The sequence below is a fragment of the Biomphalaria glabrata genome, chromosome 2 (genome assembly GCF_947242115.1).
Source record: "Biomphalaria glabrata chromosome 2, xgBioGlab47.1, whole genome shotgun sequence".
In the NCBI taxonomy this organism is placed as follows: Eukaryota; Metazoa; Mollusca; class Gastropoda; family Planorbidae; genus Biomphalaria; species Biomphalaria glabrata.
Window position 1 is genome coordinate 63,848,127 of NC_074712.1, and position 26,007 is coordinate 63,874,133.

Sequence of the window (26,007 nt, forward strand, 5' to 3'; positions counted from 1 at the left end):
GGGGTTTCTAAAGTAGAAAAAAAAATTAAAGTTCCCCTTTCAGACCTGAGGATCTATAGGGCAGATGATGTAAAGGTCATCTGTTTCAGTAGCCCACGATTGATGAGGGGGTCATGGGGCCAGCACAACGACCAACCTCCTTTACTTTTCTCCAACTAATGTCAGGTACAAATTAGAGCTGGGTAGACTCAGATGAGCCATAGGGGTCCCAAAATTTAAAATCCCAGTCTTCACCAGGATTCGAATACGGAACTCCTGGTTCAAAAGCCAAGCACTTCACCACTCAGCCACTCGCGCCAATTTTGCCCATCACCGATTTATTAACAGTCATTTGAACAAATTATATGAAATCTGCCTGATAAGGAAGTGGATGTATCAGTCCCTAAGTGTAGCACAGAAGACAATATCAGCATTTAAGTGGGCTACGTATCCTCTCATTCGCCAGCACTCTGAACTTGTTGGCCAGATTTCTTTCACAAGTAATATTGTACGCAATCTCATGTCACGCATTTAAATGTAGAAAACAAACTTTAATTTTTTTTTACCCAAGGCCAGTTTGACAATTGTTCAGTGTTTTTCTTAGAGTGGACTTAGATCTATAATAACGAAAATTAGAATGCCATTTTCAAAAGTGAATTATTGTTTAGTTTAATTCGATGGTCCAATCTCATTTGAATTATTGTTTAGTTTAATTCGTATATTTACTTCTATTAAATCAACAATTAATGTTTGGATAAAGAATTGTCAGGCAGAAACAAAGTCAAAGATGAGAGCAAAAATATTTTTTGTGTTGGTCTTGAGAGTTTATTCCTATGTTGCCATGGTAACCACACAAACTATGCCAGAAAAGGTAAATGGATTTACGGTCACGGCGCGAGTCGTAACAAAAGACAGAAGCAGTCCAGAGGTAAGATTTTTGTTGCACTTAATTCATATGTTGTTTCCGAATTGGAGATTGTTACATCCTAGACCAAGTAGGACGGCGAGGGATGGCTGCGGGCAGGGTTTAAACCCTGGACCACCGAAACAACATGATACCTGAAGACTAGGCACATAGATAATGGTTTCTATCCGTGTGTGGGGACGCAGTTATTAGTTTTTGTATCAATTGTTGTACAAAACTACTCTGCGCTTTTATGATTTTGCATATATTAAAAAAGCAAGAACTAGATTTAAATATTTTTTCTATAAAATAGATTTATTATACTTTGTAAAAATGGGAAAAAAATATTTACTGCAAATGTATATATATTTTCAGTGTTCAGATTGTATGATGCTTCATTTTAAGTCTTTAATACATCTTCCTATGTGTAACTTTGTTAACAGTTTACAATATAAATTAATCGTATCCGTATGTCGGAACAGTGACATCCCTTGATTAATGCATTCCTATGTGTAGCCTTTTTATCTTTTGGTCAAATGACTTATAAACAAACACATTGTAAAGAATACCTTTTTGATAACAAAACTTATATTGAGAGAAATTGAATCAATTATTTTTTAATCAATCATCTTGTTGTGACACGGTTACTGTGTGAGTTCAACCGTGACACACGGTCAAGTGTTGGTATCGGAGAGTTAGGGGACTTGGGGGAAGTGACGAGTGTGTAAAGAAAAAGAGAGGAAGTCAGCTAGTGAAGTTGGGTATTTGAAAGTCTCCCCAGGCCCCCACTTGAGGGGGACCCCCAAATCACTGTCTCAATTATTTTTTTTTTACATATTAACGTGGAGTCGAAACTACTAGACAGCAAATTGATTTAGAGCAGGGGTTCTCAACCTGTGGGTCGCGACCCCTTTGGGGGTCGATTGACAATTTGCCAGGGGTCGCCTAAGACCATCGAAAATATGGATTGTTATTGCTGTGTGTGTGTAAGGAAGTGAGGAATTGTAAAAAGGGGTCGCCGAGCTTAAAAGGTTGAGAAACGCTGATTTAGAGGATATCAGAGATGCCCTTTGCATTGTCTCGCCAATAAACAACGGTATTGTTCACCAAAATAGTCTTAATGATTTTTTTGGGGGGTTAATTTTACTTATATACTGTACCAATTGGAATTTTGACATATATTTAATAAGTACATTATGTCATGATGTCGAATTATTATTATAGCTTTTATATAGCGCTACTGTCATGCTTATAGCATGCTCAGATCGCTTTTGGTCCAATCTCATTTGTGGACCAGTAGTGGGGGGGAGGGGGTATCTAGGAGTTGTTTTTCCGTGCTGCCTTTAGGCGCGCAGTAAACGCAGCTCTGCCCGTGTCGGGTGTCGAACCTCTAGCCCACTTCTAGGTAGCCGAGACAAGCCAAGTTCAAGCGCACTAAGCCTCTCGACCACGCTTCCCACCAATGTCAAATTACAGGAGCCCCTAGAAATGATAAAGCGCCCTGGGCCTCCCAAACCCCTAGCAACGCCACTGCTAACGAGTTACGCTGATACAGTCTGACCAAGTAAGGAGCCAACAAGTTCGATTCTAGTCTGGATTGACAGAACTCGTACACTTTGCGACGATTTGACCTAGTTATGATGGAGCAGGTGTCTGCTGTCTTCTTAAGATTTTTTCCGATTTTGCTGAGACTTTTGGTTCAAAATGTTCATTTAAATATTGTTATGTTGTGCGTGTGGTTTTCGATGCTCTCTTAATAAGCTTATTTGTTTGTTTGTAAAATGTTTTACATAATTCGGATGTTCCTTCAGAGTTGAAGATAGTTTACTTCCTAGTCCAAACCTCCCGCAGGACGACGGGGGATAGGAGCGGGCAGGGTTTGAACCCTCGACCGTCGATAAATCCAAACGACAGTCCAGCGCGCAAACCGCACGACCAGGCAGCCATCCTGTCTAAGCGGCGAAACAGTTTAGACGAAGCGTTGTCTTGCTAAAAAGTTATTCCATATATTAGCAGGTTATGTATTGTTACACAGTATAAATTATCCAAGATCTTCTTATGTAGTTTAAAGCTGCTAAGTTTGTATAGGAAAAAAAAAAGCCGCTGTGCAATTTTCTTTGCCAGAGTTTCAATGTGGTCTTCTCACAAAAGTTTGTTGTCAACAATTTTAAGCTTACATTTTATGCTCATTGAATGCTCAGTATACTATAGTCCAATCACTTTTGTGGACCCGTTCTTGGGGGCAGGGGATAGTTGGGAGGAGGTTTAAAAGTGCTGTCTTTGAAAAAGCAATGTTAAGAAAAAAAAGAAAGTTGCTCGAGTCTGAATTCGAATTGGAAGTCTCAAGTCTCCATGAAGGAAGGCCGACGTGCTAGCTACTGGGCTTATCAACTGCTTATAAAGATTTTATAGTTTATTGTTATTTTCAAATATTTAGCGAACGACTTACATCACTACATTAGGCTTATCTCCCCTAGGCTTAGTACATTTTCTATATAAAGCCAAATTAATTAATTACCACTAATGGATCAAATGACGGGTTAGTTTTCTAAATGATTCATATTTTGTCATAAAAAATGAATAATTGTGCAAAGTTTCAACTTGATCCAAGGCTGGGAAGTGTGAGAAATAACGTGTACAAGATTCCACCTAGACCAGCGGTTCTCAACCTTTTTTGCTCGGCGACCCCTTATTATAATCCCCCACTCTGCCGCGACCCCCACCCACACAGCAATAGATGAATAGACAATAACAATCCATATTTTCGATGGTCTTAGGCGACCCCTGGCAAATCGTCAATCGACCCCCAAGGGGGTCGCGACCCACACGTTGAGAACCCCTGACCTAGACAGATGGAGTTACTATAATCTTAGAAATAGGTACAAAAAAGTTAAAACACCTCATTTGTTGAAAAATGTTGGCGTTACCTATTCGTACATTATGAACGTGTGTCACATTAAAAAATATCATTTTTTTTTCGAATCACACGAAACAAAATATTTTAAATTCATTAACTTTATTTAAGGGAGAGCACCCTATGTGTCCTTTGGAGGTCTCCATGGACCAAGAAATGTGCGACACAGTAGCAGTGGGCGTGGATCGCTCTCTAATGCCCGAAGGAACTGTTTGCATACATACCACTGACAACAGTGAGGCCCCAATCATTGTTCGTTGTGTCCGCGGGACATGGGAATCAGGTGAATTGATTTCTGTGTAAATTAACCTCAATAATAACTATGCATGTAATGTGAGAAAAAGTTTGAAAATAAGGTTGTCAAAGGTCTAAAAATAAAACACAGACAACCCTTTTTTTCGTTGACCCTATTGCTCAAACTTGTTGGTGTTTTAGTCTTTATTTTAATTACCCCATATCTGCAATAGCAGGTTTATTCTATAGCAGTGTTTCCCAAACTTTTTTTCCTTAACGGAACACTTCGCACACTCTGAGTATTTAGCGGAACATTTTGCTTATTATTTTTTTAAGAGAGATTAATCGACGTGGCCACCTTCTAGTTAATTATTCCAGTAGTTTGTGGAACATCTATTCAGGCAGTGCGGAACACTAGGTTTCAGCGAAACACAGTTTGAGAAACACTGTTCTACGGCATCGATCTTAATGTGCTGATAAACGTGCTCTTATTGTATAGGCTTAGTACGAAATGTGACAAAACTTGCTAAGATAATATTGAAAAATTTGATCAACCAGGAAAACCAACGACTTAGCAGAGTTGAGTAGGACGCAATTATCTTCTTTTTTTAAGTAACGTCTGTAATACATAAGATAATTTGACCATATCCCTGCTGTGTTTATACTGTATTTATTGGGCTCCGTAAGGTTGTTATTAGCAGAAGTGGTCATGGTATAATAAGGCTAGTCTTCGAGTCCGAAGATTAGTGAGGAATGCAGTATTTCCCGTGGCTGCGCAGTCCCAGCTGTGACCTACATATTTTGCCACAACCATGGCAAGCATAACCACTGCGGACAATGGTCATGGACATAAGCACTTTACTACCTACATACAATATGTTTCCAATGTCTTGCGTCTCATTGCGTCCCAACTAGCCTCTGACAACCAGCTTAATTCAAGTGTGGCCCAGATATTTGTTCCGGCGGAACTGCTATCATTGACAGGAGGAGGGGCAAAGGTGAACAGCTAAACAAGTAAGCTTCAGGGTTAGGGCTAGGGGTTAGGGATGTGCTCGTTATTCTTGGCTGGCTACCCGGCTAGGAGATAGGAAACTGAATCCAAACCTCTGTGTGCCTTGAGGCTCTCCCAAATATGGGAAGGCTTCTGGAGTGAGTCCCTGAAGAAAAACTAAACGAGTAAGCTTCAGGGTTAGGGCAAGGGGTTAGGGATGTGCTCGTTATTCTTGGCTGGCTACCCGGCTAGGAGATAGGAAACTGAATCCAAACCTCTGTGTGCCTTGAGGCTCTCCCAAATATGGGAAGGCTTCTGGAGTGAGTCCCTGAAGAAAAACTAAACGAGTAAGCTACAGGGTTAGGGCTAGGGGTTAGGGATGTGCTCGTTATTCTTGGCTGGCTACCCGGCTAGGAGATAGGAAACTGAATCCAAACCTCTGCTGCCTTGAGGCTCTCCCAAATATGGGAAGGCTTCTGGAGTGAGTCCCTGAAGAAAAACTAAACAAGTAAGCTTCAGGGTTAGGGCAAGGGGTTAGGGATGTGCTCGTTATTCTTGGCTGGCTACCCGGCTAGGAGATAGGAGACTGAATCCAAACCTCTGTGTGCCTTGAGGCTCTCCCAAATATGGGAAGGCTTCTGTAGTGAGTCCTGAAGAAAACTAAAGAGCAGGCAATCCTTAAGCAGCTTGCAGAAGATTGTTTTAGAACCTGGGAGAACCTGCAAAGCCGCTGATCCCAAACTGTATCGGCACCTTCCGTTCCTTTGAAAACAACTGCTATATGTAATGAGGGAGGAACTGCTGGGTGGGGACAAGGTTTCGACCATTGCTAATGCCAAGGCTTTCATCTCATTCTCATGGACCTTGACATTATCATGCAAAAAACGAAACAACATAAAATATTGTTTGTCTCATGTTTGTTTGTTTTACATGTTTCGGATGTTCCTTCAGAGTTGAAGATAATTACTTCCTAGTCCAAACCTCCCGCAGGACGACGGGGGATGGGAGCGGGCAGGGTTTGAACCCGGGACCATCGATAAATCTGAACGACAGTCCAGCGAGCAAACCGCACTACCAGGCAGCCATCCATGAAATGGACCTTGACCTTATCATGCTGAAAACGACACAACATAAAACATTGCTTGAGAATATATCATGACTAAGTCATTTGTATTGAGATGATCACTATTTTCTGTACTTAACTCTTTCTCTCCGTAAATTATTGTCCACGTTCCGAAGGAATTATTCATTTTCCTGATTTGTGTTTGACTACCCTGTTACGATTAAACTTCAATAAATTTTTTTGTTTGTTATCAGGAAATTTTATATTAGGTATAGAATTATAGGAGAATGCGTGCTCTTTTTATATAACACAAATTAAAGTTTATAAAAACAAAAAAAGTATTTTAATTGTGTGGGGTCAAATCAACGTTGCTATTGTCAGTCAGGAGAGAAAGAGTTAATATTAGTAAGTAGTCATTTATGTAAAGACAATATTGTTGGGGGTGACATTCGTTTTTTATCATAAATAGTTATTGTTATTCCATGATTCATTAATTTTTCTATTGTGCAAATCCTGGGACTAAAGAGAATCATCTAGATCCGTCTGCTACAAGAATTGATTCTGACAGAGAAAAGCGAGCCCTAGGGAGTTTTCGATTTGTCGTCCCTGCTACCAACGTAAAGTGCCTCTTTCTGTGCCAACCAGGTAAGTGACGTTTCCATTCGAAGTGTCAGTGCATGTCCACAGTCGTCGTCTATTCTTGCTTGTGTTTATTCGTGGCGCCTAGTGGAGATGGTCACGGTTTACGAAACAATGCCAAGGACGCAGAATTGAACGTCACCGTTGCCAACTAAAAAACGAATTTATTTATAATCGCTATTTATGTTATTATTATTATCATTATTATTATTATTTGCACATTTGTTTTCAAATGAATTTTTAAGTCATAGATGGCAATTCCTTTGCTTCATTCATATGAAATATTATTATTAATTATTATTATTTTTATTTATATATAGCTATAAGCTAGCTGTTTGAAAAAAAAAAAAAAAAAAAAAAAAAAAAAAAAAAAAAAAGTAGCTATTTGAAAAAAAAAAAAAAAAAAAGTAGCTATTTGAAAAAAAAAAAAAAAAAAAAAGTAGCTATTTGAAAAAAAAAAAAAAAAAAGTTGCTATTTGAAAAAAAAAAGTAGCTATTTGAAAAAAAAAAGTAGCTATTTGAAAAAAAAAAAAAAAAAAAAAAAAAAAGTAGCTATTTGAAAAAAAAAAAAAAAAAAAAAAAGTAGCTATTTAAAAAAAAAAAAAAAAAAGTAGCTATTTGGAAAAAAAAAAAAAAAAAAGTAGCTATTTGAAAAAAAAAAAAAAAAAAGTAGCTATTTGAAAAAAAAAAAAGTAGCTATTTGAAAAAAAAAAAAAAGTAGCTATTTGAAAAAAAAAAAAAGTAGCTATTTGAAAAAAAAAAAAAAAGTAGCTATTTGAAAAAAAAAAAAGTAGCTATTTGAAAAAAAAAAAAAAAAAAAAAAAGTAGCTATTTAAAAAAAAAAAAAAAAAAAAAGTAGCTATTTGAAAAAAAAAAATAATAATAATAATTCGATTTGTCATCGTAGGCCTATCTCTAACCCTCTAGCTATTCACATTTTTTTGCGTCTAGCTAACGGCATACTGAAACTCTGAAAACCAAAATGTGATATGTTATGCAATGAAACTGTCCACAGCGCCTTTCCCACAGCTTTCGGTCAGCTGCCCAATAGTTCCTACAGAGATCTACACAGACAAGGGCAACACGCATGCCACCGTGACCTGGGGCAGAGTGACAAGCCAAGGCATTCGACCTGTGTAAGTTCAGTAGTAACACACCCCATGTACAGACCATACAGATCAGCGGTTCTCAACCTTTTAGGCTCGGCGACCCCTTTTTTACCATCCCCCACTCTGCCTCGACCCCCCCCCCCCACACACACACACAGCAGTAGAAGAATAGACATAATCAATCCTTATTTTCGATGGTCTTAGGCGACCCCTGGCAAATCGTCAATCGACTCCCAAAGGGGTAGCGACCAACAGGCTGAGAACCTCTGATATAGATAATAATTTAGTGCTTACTTAGAATTGTCTTGTTCCTTCAGACGATTATTACCCAGTGGCGTAGATATGGTTGGGGAAGGGAGGGGAGAATTTGAAAATCCTCCCGGGCCTCCCAAATGAGTGTTCGAAAATTTTTTTTTGTTACATTAAGTCCATAGCTACGCCACTGTGCAGGACTGCAAATTTTTAATCTTACAAAGTTTTAAAAAAATTTCAAACAAAATAATTTTTTATTTAAAAAAAAATACTTTTCAAAAACAAGTATTATAAAAGTGTAAGAACCGAAAAATCAATACCACAATACTTATCTTATCTTATCTTATATAATACAGACGTTACTTCAAAAAAGAAGATGATTACGTCCTACGCGTCATGCATTTAGTCATGCATATCAACCAATGACTCTAATTCTGCCAAGTCACTGTTTTTCCTGGCTAGCTCAGGCAACCCATTCCATGCTCTAATAGCACTAGGGAAGAAGGAGTATTTGTACAAATGTGTCCTAGCATATGGAACAAGTGCTATGGCTATATCTTTGTGTCTTTCTGTGTATTTTATTAAATCTAGATTTTGTATTTGAAGATTATGTTTCAGTGTTTTATGTATAATTGCTACTTTACTACTACATGGTTTAACTCCCTTTCCCTATATAAAACTAACATAATAAATTACCACTAATTGTTTAATTAATGGGTTCATTTTTTTTATTGATTCATGTGTTGTCATCGACTATAAATAATTGTGCACTATTTCAACTTGATCCGAGAATACGAAGTGGGAGATAAAATGTGTACAAAATTTGTACCATGGTGTTTTTTTTTTCATCAACTTATTTAAGACCTCATTGATAGAACTATTCCCTAGTGCTATTAGAGCATGGAATGGGTTGCCTGAGCTAGCCAGGAAAACCAGTGACTTGGTAGAATTTAAGTCTTTGGTTAATATCCATGACTAAATGCATGACGCGTAGGACGTAATCATCTTCTTTTTTGAAGCAACGTCTGTATTATATAAGATAAGATAAGAGCTAACGGCAATAAATAAATAGACATTGTTAGTAAATAGACAAAAGTGAAGAAGAGAACGAAAAGAGAAAAGATTTGAAAACATGACATTAATGAAAAGAGCGAATATATTCCATCTATTGACTTCTCGAAGAGGGCCAGATACAAAACGGAAATTAATGTATCTATTATGTAACTAGTTTCAAATATGGCTTGGCTTCCGGCCTACGCAGAGTATTTTTTAAAGTGAAACTGTGGACGCTTCAATAATCTTTGGACTTAGGACAATGTTTTATTATTATAACTTGTTTAATTGTTTCGCATTCAATAGGGTTGCTAGAACTCAAGGCAATGCCCCAGAATCCTCGTTTTCTGAAGGTCAACACTGGATTACTTACATGGTGAAGGACACTTTTGGTCAGACACGCACGTGTAGTTTTGGATTCAATGTGAGAGGTCAGTCTTATTTTGTTTTTTTTTCGTTTAGCTACTTTTTTTTTTTCGTTTAGCTACTTTTTTTTTTCGTTTAATACTTACATTAGGTCTATAACACCATAGTTTAGCACTAGGCCGGAAAATAAAATTGTTTAGGCCCTATGAAAATTCATAACAACAAAAACAATACATCAAAATTGGATATTTAAAACAGAATCTTTTGTGGGGAACCGGGGTATTAGCTCAACTTGCCCTATCTTAAATCTGGCCCTGGTTTAGTAAGTATGTTTATATTTTTATGCATATAAGAAAAAGAGAGAAAAATTGGGTCATTGCTGCCACCGGGCACGCTGCTTCAAACAACACTTTCAAAGAAAATGTACAGATACAACTTTTATGATTTATAGTGGATGCAGGGGCAACAACTCATAATATTCCTTTTATGTACACTATGATCTATATTATTCTATATATTATTCTATATACCTGCTAAACAATGGTTTCTCTAGTATCATCTTCAGTGAAGTCCAGTAGGGCGTCAAGTTGGTCGTTAGAAAGGCCTTTATCCAACAACCAGGCCTGGACATTGGGATTCCCCATCCCGAGTCCTGTCTGAGGGCTCCCAGCGGTAGTTTGTCTCATATTCCTATACTGTAATCGCCACTCTTCCGTGCAGGGACCGCCACTCCAGCCACGGGTTTCTGATGACGGCCCCCTTTGTGGAACGGCGTAACGGACTTTTTGGACTGGGATGCGGGCTACTTGTTCCATCCCTACCCCAAGTGAGATAAAAAAAAAATCTCACCCAGGGGGTCCCGCAAGGGCCTGGTTCGCTACTCGTACTTAGCCTATCTAGTTCCACTACTAGACGTTTCCACCGGAGGCGCCACGCTGAGGCGACGGGTAGTTGGAATTCCTCCGGCTCTAGTATCATTATATTTTATGTCTAAAAAAAAACTTGACTCATCGGGAATAAGAACCCTGGATCAACAGCTTGATAAACATTAGCTGAGCTGAACGAGACTGTACGAGCCTTTTCCAAAACAAACATACAAACACTAACAAACCTCATTTCTCGCTTATTAATAAATAGTAAAAACTCATCACCAAATTAAGCAAACACACCAATTGATATATGCTACATTTAAAACCCCTTACTAAAACTTACATAACATATCTGTTGATATATGCTACATTTAAAACCCCTTACTAAAACTTACATAACATATCTGTTGATATATGCTACATTTAAAACCCCTTACTAAAACTTACATAACATATCTGTTGATATATGCTACATTTAAAACCCCTTACTAAAACTTACATAACATATCTGTTGATATATGCTACATTTAAAATCCCTTACTAAAACTTACATAACATATCTGTTGATATATGCTACATTTAAAACCCCTTACTAAAACTTACACAACATATCTGTTGATATATGCTACATTTAAAACCCCTTACTAAAACTTACACAACATATCTGTTGATATATGCTACATTTAAAACCCCTTACTAAAACTTACACAACATATCTGTTGGTACATGCTACATTTAAAAACCCTTACTAAAATTTACATAACATATCTGTTGGTACATGCTACATTTAAAAGCCCTTACTAAAACTTACATAACATATCTGTTGATACATGCTACATTTAAAAGCCCTTACTAAAATTGTCTAGTTCGCAGGTGTAGTGACTGGCACACCTACTATCTCCCCAACGGTGTCATCAGCTGTACTAACAGCAACATTTATGGTAGCACATGTCGCTACAGCTGCTTCTCCGGCTACACTCTGCTAGGGTCAAACTCATCAACTTGTGAACAGACAGGCTGGACAGATACTAAACCTAGCTGCTCAGGTCAGTGCTCGGACAGTTCTAGACAATTTTCCTCTTTAGCCACGGCTTTAAATACTGACCTGCAGTTCAAGTGAAAGCTAATTGTACATTTATATGTGGGCTTTCTTAATTAAGATGAGATCACGATTTAATGACTTGCAAGTAACTTCCGAATCACTAAATGGCTTGCAGCTTTCGAGTTACTGTTAGGCTCGCAATTTTCGAGATACTATGTGGTTTGCGCTTTCCGAGTTAGGGTTAGGCTTCTAACTTTCGAGTTTCTATTAAATTTGCACCTTTCGAGTTAATATTAGACTTGTAACTTTTGAGTTACTGTTTGGCTTGCAACTTTCGAGTTACTGTTAGGCTTGCAACTTTTGAGTTACTGTTAGGCTTGCAACTTTTGAGTTACTGTTAGGCTTGCAACTTTCGAGTTACCGTTAGGCTTGCAACGTTTGAGTTACTGTTGGGCTTGCAACGTTTGGAGTTACTGTTAGGCTTGCAACTTTTGAGTTACCGTTAGGCTTGCAATTTTCGAGTTACTGTTAGGCTTTCAACTTTTGAGTTATTGTTAGGCTTGCAACTTTTGAGTTACTGTTAGGCTTGTAACTTTTGAGTTACTGTGAGGCTTGCTACGTTTGAGTTACCGTTAGGCTTGCAACGTTTGAGTTACTGTTGGGCTTGCAACGTTTGGAGTTACTGTTAGGCTTGCAACTTTTGAGTTACCGTTAGGCTTGCAATTTTCGAGTTAGTGTTAGGCTTTCAACTTTTGAGTTACTGTTAGGCTTTCAACTTTTGAGTTACTGTTAGGCTTGTAACTTTTGAGTTACTGTGATGCTTGCTACGTTTGAGTTACCGTTAGGCTTGCAACGTTTGAGTTACTGTTGGGCTTGCAACGTTTGGAGTTACTGTTAGGCTTGCAACTTTTGAGTTACCGTTAGGCTTGCAATTTTCGAGTTACTGTTAGGCTTTCAACTTTTGAGTTACTGTTAGGCTTTCAACTTTTGAGTTACTGTTAGGCTTGCAACTTTTGAGTTACTGTTAGGCTTGCAACTTTTGAGTTACTGTTAGGCTTGCAACTTTTGAGTTACTGTTAGGCTTGCAACTTTTGAGTTACTGTTAGGCTTGCAACTTTTGAGTTACTGTTAGGCTTGCAACTTTTGAGTTACTGTTAGGCTTGCAACTTTTGAGTTACTGTTAGGCTTTCAACTTTTGAGTTACTGTTAGGCTTGCAACTTTTGAGGTACTGTTAGGCTTGCAGTGTTTGAGTTACTGTTAGTGTTAGGTTTGGAACTATTGATCTGCTGCTAGGCTCGCAGCTGTCGAGTTACTGTTAGGCTTGCAACTTTTGAGTTACTGTTAGGCTTGCAACTTTTGAGTTACTGTTAGGCTTGCAACTTTTGAGTTACTGTTAGGCTTGCAACTTTTGAGTTAATGTTAGGCTTGCAACTTTTGAGTTACTGTTAGGCTTGCAACTTTTGAGTTACTGCTAGGCTTTCAACTTTTGAGTTACTGTTAGGCTTGCAACTTTTGAGTTACTGTTAGGCTTGCAGTGTTTGAGCTACTATTAGGCTTGCAACTTTTGAGTTACTGTTAGGCTTGCAACTTTTGAGTTACTGTTAGGCTTGCAACTTTTGAGTTACTGCTAGGCTTGCAACTATGAGTTACTGCTAGGCTTTAAACTTTTGAGTTACTGCTAGGCTTGCAACTATGAGTTACTGTTAGGCTTGCAACTTTTGAGTTACTATTAGGCTTGCAACTTTTGAGTTACTGTTTGGCTTGCAACTTTTGAGTTACTGTTTGGCTTGCAACTTTTGAGTTACTGTTAGGCTTGCAACTTTTGAGTTACTGTTAGGCTTGCAACTTTTGAGTTACTGTTAGGCTTGCAACTTTTGAGTTACTGTTAGGCTTGCAACTTTTGAGTTACTGTTAGGCTTGCAACTTTTGAGGTACTGTTAGGCTTGCAGTGTTTGAGTTACTGTTAGGCTTGCAACTTTTGAGTTACTGTTAGGCTTGCAACTTTTGAGTTACTGCTAGGCTTGCAACTTTTGAGTTACTGTTTGGCTTGCAACTTTTGAGTCACTGTTAGGCTTGCAACTTTTGAGTTACTGTTTGGCTTGCAACTTTTGAGTTACTGCTAGGCTTGCAACTTTTGAGTTACTGCTAGGCTTTAAACTTTTGAGTTACTGCTAGGCTTGCAACTATGAGTTACTGTTAGGCTTGCAACTTTTGAGTTACTATTAGGCTTGCAACTTTTGAGTTACTGTTAGGCTTGCAACTTTTGAGTTACTGTTAGGCTTGCAACTTTTGAGTTACTGCTAGGCTTGCAACTATGAGTTACTGCTAGGCTTTAAACTTTTGAGTTACTGCTAGGCTTGCAACTATGAGTTACTGTTAGGCTTGCAACTTTTGAGTTACTATTAGGCTTGCAACTTTTGAGTTACTGTTAGGCTTGCAACTTTTGAGTTACTGTTAGGCTTGCAACTTTTGAGTTACTGTTAGGCTTGCAACTATGAGTTACTGCTAGGCTTGCAACTATGAGTTACTGTTAGGCTTGCAACTTTTGAGTTACTGCTAGGCTTGCAACTATGAGTTACTGTTAGGCTTGCAACTTCCGAGTTACTGTTAGGCTTGCAACTTCCGAGTTACTGTTAGTGTTAAGCTTGGAACTATCGATCTGCTGCTAGGCTCGCAACTATGGAGTTACTGTTGAGCTTGCAACTTTTCAGTTACTGCTAGGCTTGTAACTTCCGATTTAAGATAAGCCGGATGTCCAAGGACTGAATATTATCAAGTTCTTAACATCTTTGAAACATATTTTCCTTGAATATGCATTTGCGGCCTTACAATGAGAGCTACTATTGTGTTTGTGCTGTCGGTCTACTTTTTATTTCACGTTTCCTAAATGCAAAGCGCGTTTGAAAACATGAATAAGTCTTCATGCTTTTTTTGAAATAGGCTCAACATCTACTTTTTCAAATACGTGACTTTATAAAATATGTTAATTAGCGCAATCTAAAAACAAACAAACAACTACAGCTTATGTATAAGTTCAGTTTTCGGCTCTCAAACGTGAAATACTTATGCATCTTTAAATGTTTTACTAAGATTAGCGATTTTGTTTTGTTTTCATAACTTTCGGTCATTCGTTCAGTAGTAAAGATCATTAAGTATAATGTACAGGAAAACCTAGAGGCTATGCGACTGTGAACCTACTTATATTTATATCAATACCCTTTCTGTCTACAGCCATATCCTGTGGTCAGCCGCCACGTGTGGTGAATGGAAGAGTGAACTGTGGAAATCTGGGTTACCGCGCACAGTGTCACATCTTCTGCAACACATCCGGGTACATTTTGCAAGGGTCAAGTAAAGTGGAGTGCCAGGACAATGGGCAGTGGACATCACCGGGAGTTTGTACTGGTCAGTTCGTTGTATGAACAACAAAATGTATGACATTGTTGTGAGATGACAGTGCAAACCAAGTACTTTAGTGTGCGTTGTGACAGTGCAAACCAAGTACTTTAATGTGTGTTGTGACAGTGCAAACCAAGTACTTTAATGTGTGTTGTGACAGTGCAAACCAAGTACTTTAATGTGTGTTGTGACAGTGCAAACCAAGTACTTTAATGTGTGTTGTGACAGTGCAAACCAAGTACTTAATGTGTATTGTAACAGTGCCAACCGAGTACATTAATGTGTATTGTGACCGTGCAAACCGAGTACATTAATGTGTATTGTGACAGTAGAAACCAAGTACTTTAATGTGTATTGTGACAATGCAAACCAAATACTTTAATGTGTACTGTGACAGTGCAAACCAAGTACTTTAATGTATACTTTGACAGTGCAAACCAAGTACTTTAATGTGTACTTTGCAAACCAAGTACTTTAATGCGTACTGTGCAAACCAAGTACTTTAATGTGTACTGTGCAAACCAAGTACTTTAATGTGTACTGTGACAGTGCAAACCAAGTACTTTATTGTGTACTGTGACAGTGCAAACCAAGTACTTTAATGTGTACTGTGACAGTGCAAACCAAGTACTTTAATGTGTACTGTGACAGTGCAAACCAAGTACTTTAATGTGTACTGTGACAATGCAAACCAAGTACTTTAATGTGTACTGTGACAGTGCAAACCAAGTACTTTAATGTGTATTGTCGAAACGCTTTTAATGGCGGAGAAATTGTGTTGTTAGCAAAATGACAAAAATTATTGACTTCCTCCCCCCCCCCCCGGTAGGATCATGGTCTAATAATTTGATGACAAAGAAAATCGTCATGGAAAAAAAACAATTTGACACGAGTTCAAACTCCTGACAAATATGTCAGTAGTTTAATAATTAGGGCCTAACCTGTCAATGTATTTGGCTTTAAAATAAGGTTACACTATTAGGAACTCTTTTATTCATATGAGGCCGATGATTCGGTCCTTTAAATTAACTCAATATAAATAACCTATTTAAAATTGACAAGAGTAGGCCTATACAATGTAAACACATGCAGATGACGCCAATAGCAAAGTTAGTCATCTTTTTTCCTTTCTTTTCCCGTTTGACTGTTCAGTCAGACAATTTGTCTATGACAATTGGTCTAGGTTCAATCGCAAAAGTTCCCTACAGAACTCTACTAGACCACCTCTGTCATGCATGAGGGTCGCCGTTCAGACCAAGTCACGTGTTACAATCCCCACTATGCTCGAGATTTGTTTAGGAATAACGCACTGTTGATGTCACTTCCGTTAATTGATTTAAAAAGCAAACAAACAAACATAGACTGATTTTTAACGCAATCAAATGCAACACAGACTTGACCTAATAGACCTCATTCACCAATCGTAAACCAACAACATTTAGTCACGTGATAATATTGATAAAACACCGAAAAAAAAAACAACTGTCACGTGATAGCCATTATGTATTTAAAATTATCTTATCTTATCTTATATAATACAGACGTTACTTCTAAAAAGAAGATGATTACGTCCTACGCGTCATGCATTCAGTCATGCATATTAACCAATGACTTAAATTCTGCCAAGTCACTGGTTTTCATGGCTAGCTCAGGCAACCCATTCCATGCTCTTATTGCACTAGGGAAGAAAGAGCATTTGTACAAATTTGTCCTAGCATATGGGATGAGGAATGTGCCTTTATCTTTGTGTCTTTCTGAGTATTTTATTACATTTTGTTAAATTAGATCGTAATTTGGATAGAAGAGATAGAGAATCACGTGGCTAAATGTTGTTTGTTTACGATTGGTGAATGAGGTCCATTATTTAACTAAGGGGACGTAATTGCCGAAATATGTTTGTTTCACTTCCATACCTATCGAAGGGTCAAGGACAATAATCAGGATATTTTTTTTTTGTGTGTTTAGACGTGACCCCGCCAACGTTTAAATGTACACCACAAATGCTGGTCAACGCCGGCCCGCTGAAACAGCCAGCTCAAGTTGACTGGCCAATGCCTGCGGCCCCCGACAACTCCAATGGCGTCGTGTCGGTGACCAGTGACCCGGTCTCAGGGACTGTCCTGGCAGTCGGTGTTCACCAAGTGACCTTCACCTCCGTGGACAGCAGCGGCAACAAGGCCACTTGTTTTATGAGTGTCTACGTACAAGGTATGAAAACATTAGACAAAGAAATGTATTTATACTCCACGCATCTAATGGGCTATTTTCATAAATGGAGGCAAACCTATAATTAGCCAGCATTTTGGTGTATTCAGTGTACAGATTGCAGAAGGATTGATAAGCTCTCCATTTTGTTTTTTAAATCATATAATATATTTTGTGTTCATATTTTACCAATGAAAAAAAAAAAAAAAACTTCTAGCCCAGTGATGCCCAAAATACGGCCCGCGGGCAAGATCCGGCCCGCGTCGTGGTTCCATCCGGCCCGCCGAAATGTCGGCACAAAGTTTAGACAACACCATCGAAAAAAAAAAGCTGACTTATGTATCTTTACCTACGTTGAGGCCCTTAATTTTTCGTTAATTGATTGGTAACCATGACCTTTAACATTAGTGTGTTTATGAAATGAGAATCTACCTGAAAAAGAGAACGGATCTTAACTTTTTTTTGTGGAGCTTGATAATAAGCCAACATATGTGATCTATAAAAAAAGTGTGGCTGTTTCCAAAAAGAATAAAATATAAACGTCATTATGAAACAAATATGACGTCATTCTTGGTTTGACCCTCGAATAAAAAGATTGTTTGACTACCCTAGAGATTGGAGGATTGTTGGAAATATTTACCAAAAAAAGCGACAAGAAAATGAGTCGACGTCAATGTTGTTCTTTTATTAAGTACAGAAATTAAGCCATTTTCTGACGCGTGAAAAAAAAATCACTTCAGATCTTCAATTCCTTAATGTAAGTACTAGCTCCACAGTTTTTCTAATCTAATAGTTTCAAATTCAGGTACATTTCATTTTTTTTTGTATGTGTACATTTTCGTCCATGTGGCCCGCGACACGATTGTCAGAGATTAAAATGGCCCGCAGGTCGAATTAGGTTGGGCATCACTGAATCTAGCCTTTCCATTTTGTTAGTTTGACTATTTTGTTGACAACAGGGATATTTCAATGTAGCGTCATTACGATTGCTGAAGTTGGGTTTTTATTTTAAAGTTCTCGTAATCCTCAGTTCATTTTCATTTTTTTTTATTTCTACAAGTTCCAGTCCATTACCTTTATTTATTTCTTCATATTGCTTTTTTCTTTTTTATAGCTCCAAGACTTTTTTTTTTTAGATGTCAATTGGATTCTAAAAATATAAATGTAAAAAAAAAATCAAATCTGTCTGTCTGTCTGTCTGTCTGTCTCTATCTATCTATCTATCTATCTATCTATCTATCTATCTATCTATCTATCTATCTATCTATCTATCTATCTATCTATCTACTATCTATCTATCTATCTATCTATCTATCTATCTATCTATCTATCTATCTATCTCTGTCTGTCTCTATCTATCTATCTATGTATCTATCTATGTATGTATGTATGTATCTATCTATCTATGTATCTATCTATCTATGTATCTATCTATGTATCTATGTATCTATGTATCTATCTATCTATCTATCTATCTATCTATCTATCTATCTATCTATCTATCTATCTATCTGTCTGTCTGTCTGTCTGTCTGTCTATTTATTTGCCTGTTTGTCTGTCCTTCTGTATGTGTGTTTGTCTGCTTGCATATCTGCCTGTCAGTCCGACTATCTAGGTAAAAAGCATAGAGAGCAATAATCATGTCATTATTCTTTCTTATCTCCCTTCGAGCTAAAAATAGGTCCGTGAAAACTTAAGTTTTTCTTTCCCCCCCATGTCCACAGTGGTGAAGTGTAGCTCGAGCCAGCTGGCCGAGAGGTTCTCGGAAGTTTCCTGTTCACAGGAGAATATCTACGGGTCCGACTGCCGTGTCAACTGTAGTGACAACTACTACCTGGAAGGTGAAGGTCATCGCTACTGCCTGGAGAATGGATCGTGGAGCGGCCAGCAAGCGAAATGCCTAGGTGAGTCACTCTGACCCAAGCAAAGCTTGGCGGAATCAAAATCAAATAACTAAAGTAAACTGTTATGTAGAGCGGTAAAGCTCTTGGCTTCCGAACCAGGGGTCCCGGGTTCGAATCCTGGTGAAGACTGGGATTTTTAATTTCGGGATCTTTGGGTGCATCTGAGTTCATCCAGCGCTAATGGTTACCTGACATTAGTTGAGGAAAAGTAAAGGCGGTTGGTCGTTGTGCTGGCCACATGACACCCTCGTTAACCATAGGCCACAGAAACAGATGACCTTTATATCATCTACCCTATAGACCATAAGGTCTAAAAGGGGAACTTTACTTTTATGGAGGTATCCCTAGAGAAAATTGAGTTTTAGGTCTAGGATATCGATTTTTAACTAATAACATAATTAAGTAGATCAATCATTTTTCTTTACATTAAAATCATTTTTATTGCTAAAATCTGTGTCTAAAACATGTTTTTTTTTATGTTTTTGTAAGGGCTATGAGACAAAATCTTAATAAAATTTATACTTTAAACTCATTTTTCTCAAAATGTTAGTTTTTGCACATGTCATTGTGCTTTACTAGGAATTTCTCCTAAACTACTTGATAGATTTTGATGATATTTGAAACACTTCTTAAGGACATCATTAACTTTACTCGTACAATGATTTTTTTTCAATATTTTATTTACTTTAAAAAAAAAAAGTATTTTTAATTAATATTTATCCTGTTTTTTTAGGTCTAAAAAATACTAAAAATTCAAAAATTTGTAAAAAATTTAACATACTTAAATCTTTAATTCTGACGTTGTACCAATTTAGAGGATCCTTTTTTCTTATCTTTTAATTCAATTTCATGTATTTCTGATCAATAGTTTTTACGAAATTCAGAGTTTTAATTTGTATACAATAAACAATATGGCCGCCGTTACCCTGGCAACCATTATTCAAAAAAAACTTTTTTTTAGCATTATTTATTTTAGAATATCATTATATGTTACCATAACAAATTTCAAAGGCCTAGCTTCAGAAATAACAAAAATAAGATTTTCAGGGATACCTCCCCTTAAACTGTTATGTAAACCCGTGTAAGGCAGCCACCCTAACCAAATATTCGAGACAGATAAATTAATTAGTGAATGGCATTGTCTTCGATTTCGAAGATTAGAGATGAAAGAAGTGTTTCACATGACTGTGCAAACCCAGTTGCGACCTCCATATTTTTCCGTATGTGATGCAGACAAAGCCGTTGTGAGAGTGATATATTTTGTTTGTTATATCAATTGATTTTTATATAAACTGAGTTTTATTTAAACTGTTTGTTATATAAGCAGTTTAATTAACCAAATAACACTTGTTGGTGTTAGATTTTCATAAAAAATGCGCAGATGCATCCATTGTTAGCACGCTAAAATATAGTGAACTAGATTTTCAAATAGCGCTTTTAATATTTGAAATTTAAACGGGCTAGAAAGAGCGGTGGACGGACAGACAGACTACTCAAAACTAGTAACAACTTTTCTCATTCGGGGTCCGTTAAAAAAGTTTCGAAGAAAATGAAGGAGCAATAAAAAGTCAAAACTGATTTGTTTACGTATGCACGCAAATACTGTTGCATGGTATGCTAGGGTTTTGTCTCATTCTACTGTACGGATTTCAATATTCACATGGCCACGTCTTTCCACAAACATTTCTCACAATAATTTCTGATCGATTGTTTTGTACTGGTTTTACTTTCTAATTGAGTTGTTTTTTTTTAGGTCTTCCGTGTCAAGAGCCTCCAGAAGTGGCCAACGGAAACTTTACTTGTGAGCAAGGCTACAATTATGGGGAAATATGTACTCTAACTTGCCAGAAAGGATTCCTGGCCATTCCGCCATGGACGATCACTTGCGACATTAACTGGTCAACGGCTGGACATTGCCAAGGTGAGCGATGTTGGCTTTAAGTCAGTGGGGTAGCTATGGTGAGGGATTGGGGGGGGGGAGAGAATTTGAAAATCCCCCCAGACTTGAGGAGGGGGGGGGTGTAAAATGAGTGATTGAATTATTTTTTTTTTACAGTAAATGTTAAATATTACGCCATTATTTCATGTCATGATATCGAATGTCAAAATGCAATGTCCATAAAGAGGTCAAGCACGCCTGGCCCCCAAATGGTGGCAAATTCCTAGCTACGTCACTGCCTCAAGTTAATTTTTTTCTTATAAAATATTAACCAATATGGGGTTGTATGCTAATCTATAACTTTAATATTTCAAGCTCTTCCTTTTGATTATGAAATATGTTTGATCTAGATCAGGGGTTCTCAACCTGTGGATCGCGACCCCCTAGGGGGTCGATTGACGATTTGCCAGGGGTCTCCTAAGACCTTCAAAAAAAAATTTTTTTGACTATTCTTCTATTGCTGTGTGTGTGTGTGCGGGGGTGGGGGTCGCGACAGAGTGGGGAATAGTAAAAAGGGGTCGCTGAGCTTAAAACTTAAAAGGTTGAGAAATGCTGATTTAGATCAAAATCCGAACACCTTACATTGTACTGTAACTGTACTAACGAAATAGGCCAATGGTTCTCTGTATACCAACAGACGTAGAAAGTCCGGATTTTCCCGATGGATGTCCACCGGATATGACGTTGAACGCCTCAAGACTAGGGGAGCTGACTCTCGCATCCTTCCAGCTACCTCACGTGACCGACAATTCTGGCCAGCCTTTGGACGTCAGTTCGGAGCCCCTCCCTGGCTCCGCCTTTGACTTAGGAGTGACCAACGTTACTGTCACTGCCCAAGACCCGAGCGGGAACATGGCTACTTGTACTTTCTATGTCAAGGTCGCAGGTCAGTAAACTAATGATAGTGTCAGCTTCACCAGCCAACTCATTTAACTCTTTTTCTCCTAACTGACGATATCAGCGTTAATTCCACCAGAATGTGGTAAATAATTAAAGAGTTAAACGTTCTCTCACTTTGTTACAGATTTCAGAAAAACAACAATTATCTCCCTTTGATACAGATTAAAAGAACATGTAAACAAAATATCACCATTTGATACAGATTTCAAAAATAAAAATAAAAAAAAAATTCTCCACGTTTGATAGAGATTTTAGCAAAGACAAAAGAAATTGTCTCCCTTCGTTACAGACCGGCAGAGACAAAATTCTCTCCCTTTGTTATAGAATTTAGTGAAGACAAAATTATCCCCCTTTGTTATAGCCTTCATCAAAGACAACCAATCTCTCCCTCTCTTGTAGACTTGAGCTAACCCATTCAACCATTCTCTCCTTTCTTATAGACTTAGCTAACATATTCGAACATTCTCTCCCTTTCTTACAGAAAGATCATGTGACCCTCCGAATTTCGACCCAATACGTAAGTTTCTTAGATATAATTGTCCGAATGGTCATCAGTTTGGCGCGACCTGTTCCTTGTCATGCCCCAACGGCACAGAACTGGCAGACACCATCACTTGTGATGAGGCATCCACTGGTCAATTGCAGTGGACAACTGCTGGAAATGCGACACCATCATGTCCAGGTATTTAATCAGACTTATAGTAGCATCCGGATTTTACTCACTTTTAATACATAGATTATTTTGCAACAGGGGTCAGAGAACTTTCATTTCACAGATTTTATAAAAGGGACTTAACAATTACTTTTTAACTCTAACTGACTTGCATTGAGCTGTGTAGATGATTTTTTAAAAACTGGCTTTGATTTAAATTATTATGTTGTTTAAAATGGTAACGGATTTTGATTGACTTGGTCACATAATTTGTAAATGTAATTTTGTATCCAAAATTAATTAATAGGACAAACAAAACACTATTATCTTAATATTTTTTTAATTTTCTGGATAAAATAATAATAATAAAACAATAGCACCCATGTATACACAGTACGCCATAGCAAAATATAACTTTGTCGTAGTCGACTTTTAGGAATGCAAATACTTATAAATCATTGTCTAATTTTAGGGATATTATAAAATATCCTTATTTTAGTCTCTTGTTTGGGGCGTGGATATTAAAACAGTTTTCTTATTCTAATTTTAGGATGCTAAGTTTTTGTAAATGTTATTTGAAAATACTTTTTAATGTAACAAAATTAGTCATTTATTTTACCTGTCCATTAATATGCTGGACCATTGCGGCACCACACATGATCTGTCAACTGTCTCTCTCCATTGCTCTTTGTTTTTTTGTTACCTTCACTTACCCGTTAGTCTGTTGGGGCACAACACTTAATCCGTCGACTATCTCTCTCCATTATTCTCCTTTTTTACCAGGATTAGCGTCTTTTTTCATCAACAGTTCCCTCTGTTCTTTGACGCAGTCTTCCCATTGCTTCAGCATCTTTCTCCCGATACTGTTCCTTGTAGAAAAGTCTTTGCGAGACGTAAGGATCAAATGATTCCCTCTGATTCCAGATGAAGTCTGTCCGCCATTGCCTCACCCAGAGCACGGTTACCTGGAGTGTGAAACTGCCATCACCAGGAAGAGAGGACCTTTAGAAAAATGTCGTGTCAAGTGTAATGCGGGCTACTCTCTGTTCAAGACGGCCAAAGATTTTGTTCAGTGTTTCACTAATATCGGACGCTGGTCTGGGACGGTCAGCAAGTGTATTCGTAAGTAGCGTAGGCTTAACAGGCGGGCGCGGTGGCTGAGTGGTTAAGCACTTGGCTTCCGAATCAGGGGTGCTGGATTCGAATCTCGTTGAAAACTGAGATTTTAAATTTCGTGATTTTTAGGTCGCCCCTGAGTCCACAAAACTCTAATGGGTACCTGACTTAAGTAAGGGGAAGTTGTTGGCCGCCGTGCTGGCCACATGACACCCTGCTCATTAACCGTTGGTCACAGAAACAGATGGCCTTAACATCATCTGTCCTAAAGACCGCAAGGTTTGAAAGGGAAACTTTACTCTTATTTTTTATTTATAGGTTTAACAACCTAATAGCTGAAGAGGTTCAATCTTTGTTTAAGAAAATGATCCTTGTCTGGGAACTCAACCTGTGTCTAGGAACTCACTCATTGTCTGGGAACTCACTCATTGTCTGGGAACTAAATTGTAGTCTGGGAACTCAATCAATGTTGGGAAGATGTAGCTGAAAGATGTAACTGAATGTTGAAGCTGGGAGTTTTAGCTGGGAGATGAAGCTGGTAAATGTAGCTGGTAAATGTAGCTAAGAGCTGTAGCTGGTTAATTTTAGCTGGGAGATGTAGCTGGTAAATGTAGGTGGGAGTTGTAGCTGGAAGATGTAGCATGGTAAATGTAGTTGGGAGTTGTAACTGGTAAATGTAGCTGGGTGATGTAGCTGGTAAATGTAGCTGGGAGATGTAGCTGGTAAATGTAGCTGGGAGATGTAGCTGGTTAAAGTAGCTGGTAAATGTAGCTGAAGGTTGTAGCTGGGAGATGTAGCTGGTAAATGTCGCTGGGAGTTGTAACTGGTAAATGTAGCTGGGAGATGTAGCTGGTAAATGTAGCTGGGAGATGTAGCTGGTTAAAGTAGCTGGTAAATGTTGCTGAAGGTTGTAGCTGGGAGATGTAGCTGGTAAATGTAGCTTGGAGTTGTAGCTGGGAGATGCAGCTTGTAAATGTAGCTGGGAGTTGTAGCTGGGAGATGCAGCTGGTAAATGTAGCTGGGAGTTGTAGCTGGGAGATGCAGCTTGTAAATGTAGCTGGGAGTTGTAGCTGGGAGATGCAGCTGGTAAATGTAGCTGGGAGTTGTAGCTGGGAGATGTAGCTGGGAGTTGTAGCTGGTAAATGTAGCTGGGAGATGTAGCTGGTAAATGTAGCTGGGAGTTGTAGCTGGTTAATGTAGCTGGTAAATGTAGCTGAAGGTTGTAGCTGGGAGATGTAGCTGGTAAATGTAGCTTGGAGTTGTAGCTTGGAGATGCAGCTTGTAAATGTAGCTGGGAGTTGTAGCTGGGAGGTGCAGCTGGTAAATGTAGCTGGGAGTTGTAGCTGGGAGTTGTAGCAGGTAAATGTAGCTGGGAGTTGTAGCTGGGAGAGGTAGCTGGGAGAGGTAGCTGATTAATGTAGCTGGGAGTTGTAGCTGGGAGATGAAGCAGAAAAAAAAAAGAGAAATGTTTGGGAGGGTTGTAACTGACACCTGCTTTGAGGTTATCTCTAAATTACGAAACGTAACTTGTAATATTGTTTCACTGCCTCAATTCACTGCCCATTGTTTACCTAGACTTCCTCTACGCCTGAGTATTTCATGTGTATGTTAGTCTACCCGTAAGACTGATTGATTGAATGACATACTTCATGTCCAAACCTTTCAAACGATGGGGTCGAAAAAAAAGCTGCTTATTATAGAATCATTGACCCCTTTTTGAAAGATTATTTTAAGATTATTTTTTAACCGAGTTAAAACTCGAGAAAATTAAAACCCAGAAAAAGTTAACATTTATTCATATGTATTACCAACAAACAGTTAATTCATGTTCCTATTTCCGTGATAAAATAAAAATCAAGAAAAGGTTGTATAATATTAATTTTTCATTTCAGAGAATAAAAACCCAGATAAAGTTGAAGTTTACTTTAAGGCCCTCTATAACTTTCCCAAATGTACCAAGGACGAAGCTAATCTGAAGATGGGCTTGTTGGAGAAAAATTTGTTCAAGTCCAAACTTTACGAGGTGTGTCCCATTGGGGTCAACTGCCCAGTAACCTTGACCTCATTTTGCCGCGTGTCATCAGGTATCAAAGGGCAAGCTGAGTCAGTCGCTGACTTGGAGGTTAGTAGTTAGTACTTGGTAAAAGAAAAAAAACAACCTAAATGATGTGAATGAACAGTAAACTGCATATTAATTGTTTTGTTTGCAGCAGGATACTAATGACCTACGACCCTGTTGATCCAAGCTGGATAACATAAAAATGAAATAATTATTTTACAATTCTCTTAAGTCGATTAAATTTAACTAGTCTACCGGCGGCATAGCATACGCCGCTAATTTCAGGGCCGGTCTTAGGCCACTGCAACCTATGTGACCGAAGGATCCTTAAATTTAATCCAACTTTGGTTTAAAAAAAAAAGATTCAAGTAAATATTTATGAATGCACATAGGTCACATACATCTAGATTAGTTGAA

The 26,007-nt window shown here is 38.1% G+C and overlaps 1 protein-coding gene across 1 annotated transcript in view; it reads left to right on the forward strand.

Annotated features, from left to right (window-relative positions):
• Nucleotides 1-362: 362 nt before the first annotated feature.
• LOC106053773 (sushi, von Willebrand factor type A, EGF and pentraxin domain-containing protein 1-like) overlaps nt 363-26,007 on the forward strand; it is a 53,510-nt gene continuing 27,865 nt past the window's right edge. Inside the window, exons 1-14 of the mRNA XM_056021921.1 lie at nt 363-907; nt 3,909-4,080; nt 6,611-6,730; nt 7,740-7,860; nt 9,445-9,569; nt 11,240-11,419; nt 14,648-14,821; nt 16,781-17,023; nt 18,745-18,924; nt 20,678-20,845; nt 21,501-21,749; nt 22,245-22,445; nt 23,340-23,537; nt 25,424-25,653. Coding sequence (XP_055877896.1) covers nt 767-907; nt 3,909-4,080; nt 6,611-6,730; nt 7,740-7,860; nt 9,445-9,569; nt 11,240-11,419; nt 14,648-14,821; nt 16,781-17,023; nt 18,745-18,924; nt 20,678-20,845; nt 21,501-21,749; nt 22,245-22,445; nt 23,340-23,537; nt 25,424-25,653 — 2,502 coding nt within the window. The 5' untranslated portion in view covers nt 363-766. The remainder of the gene's footprint in view (nt 908-3,908; nt 4,081-6,610; nt 6,731-7,739; nt 7,861-9,444; nt 9,570-11,239; nt 11,420-14,647; nt 14,822-16,780; nt 17,024-18,744; nt 18,925-20,677; nt 20,846-21,500; nt 21,750-22,244; nt 22,446-23,339; nt 23,538-25,423; nt 25,654-26,007) is intronic.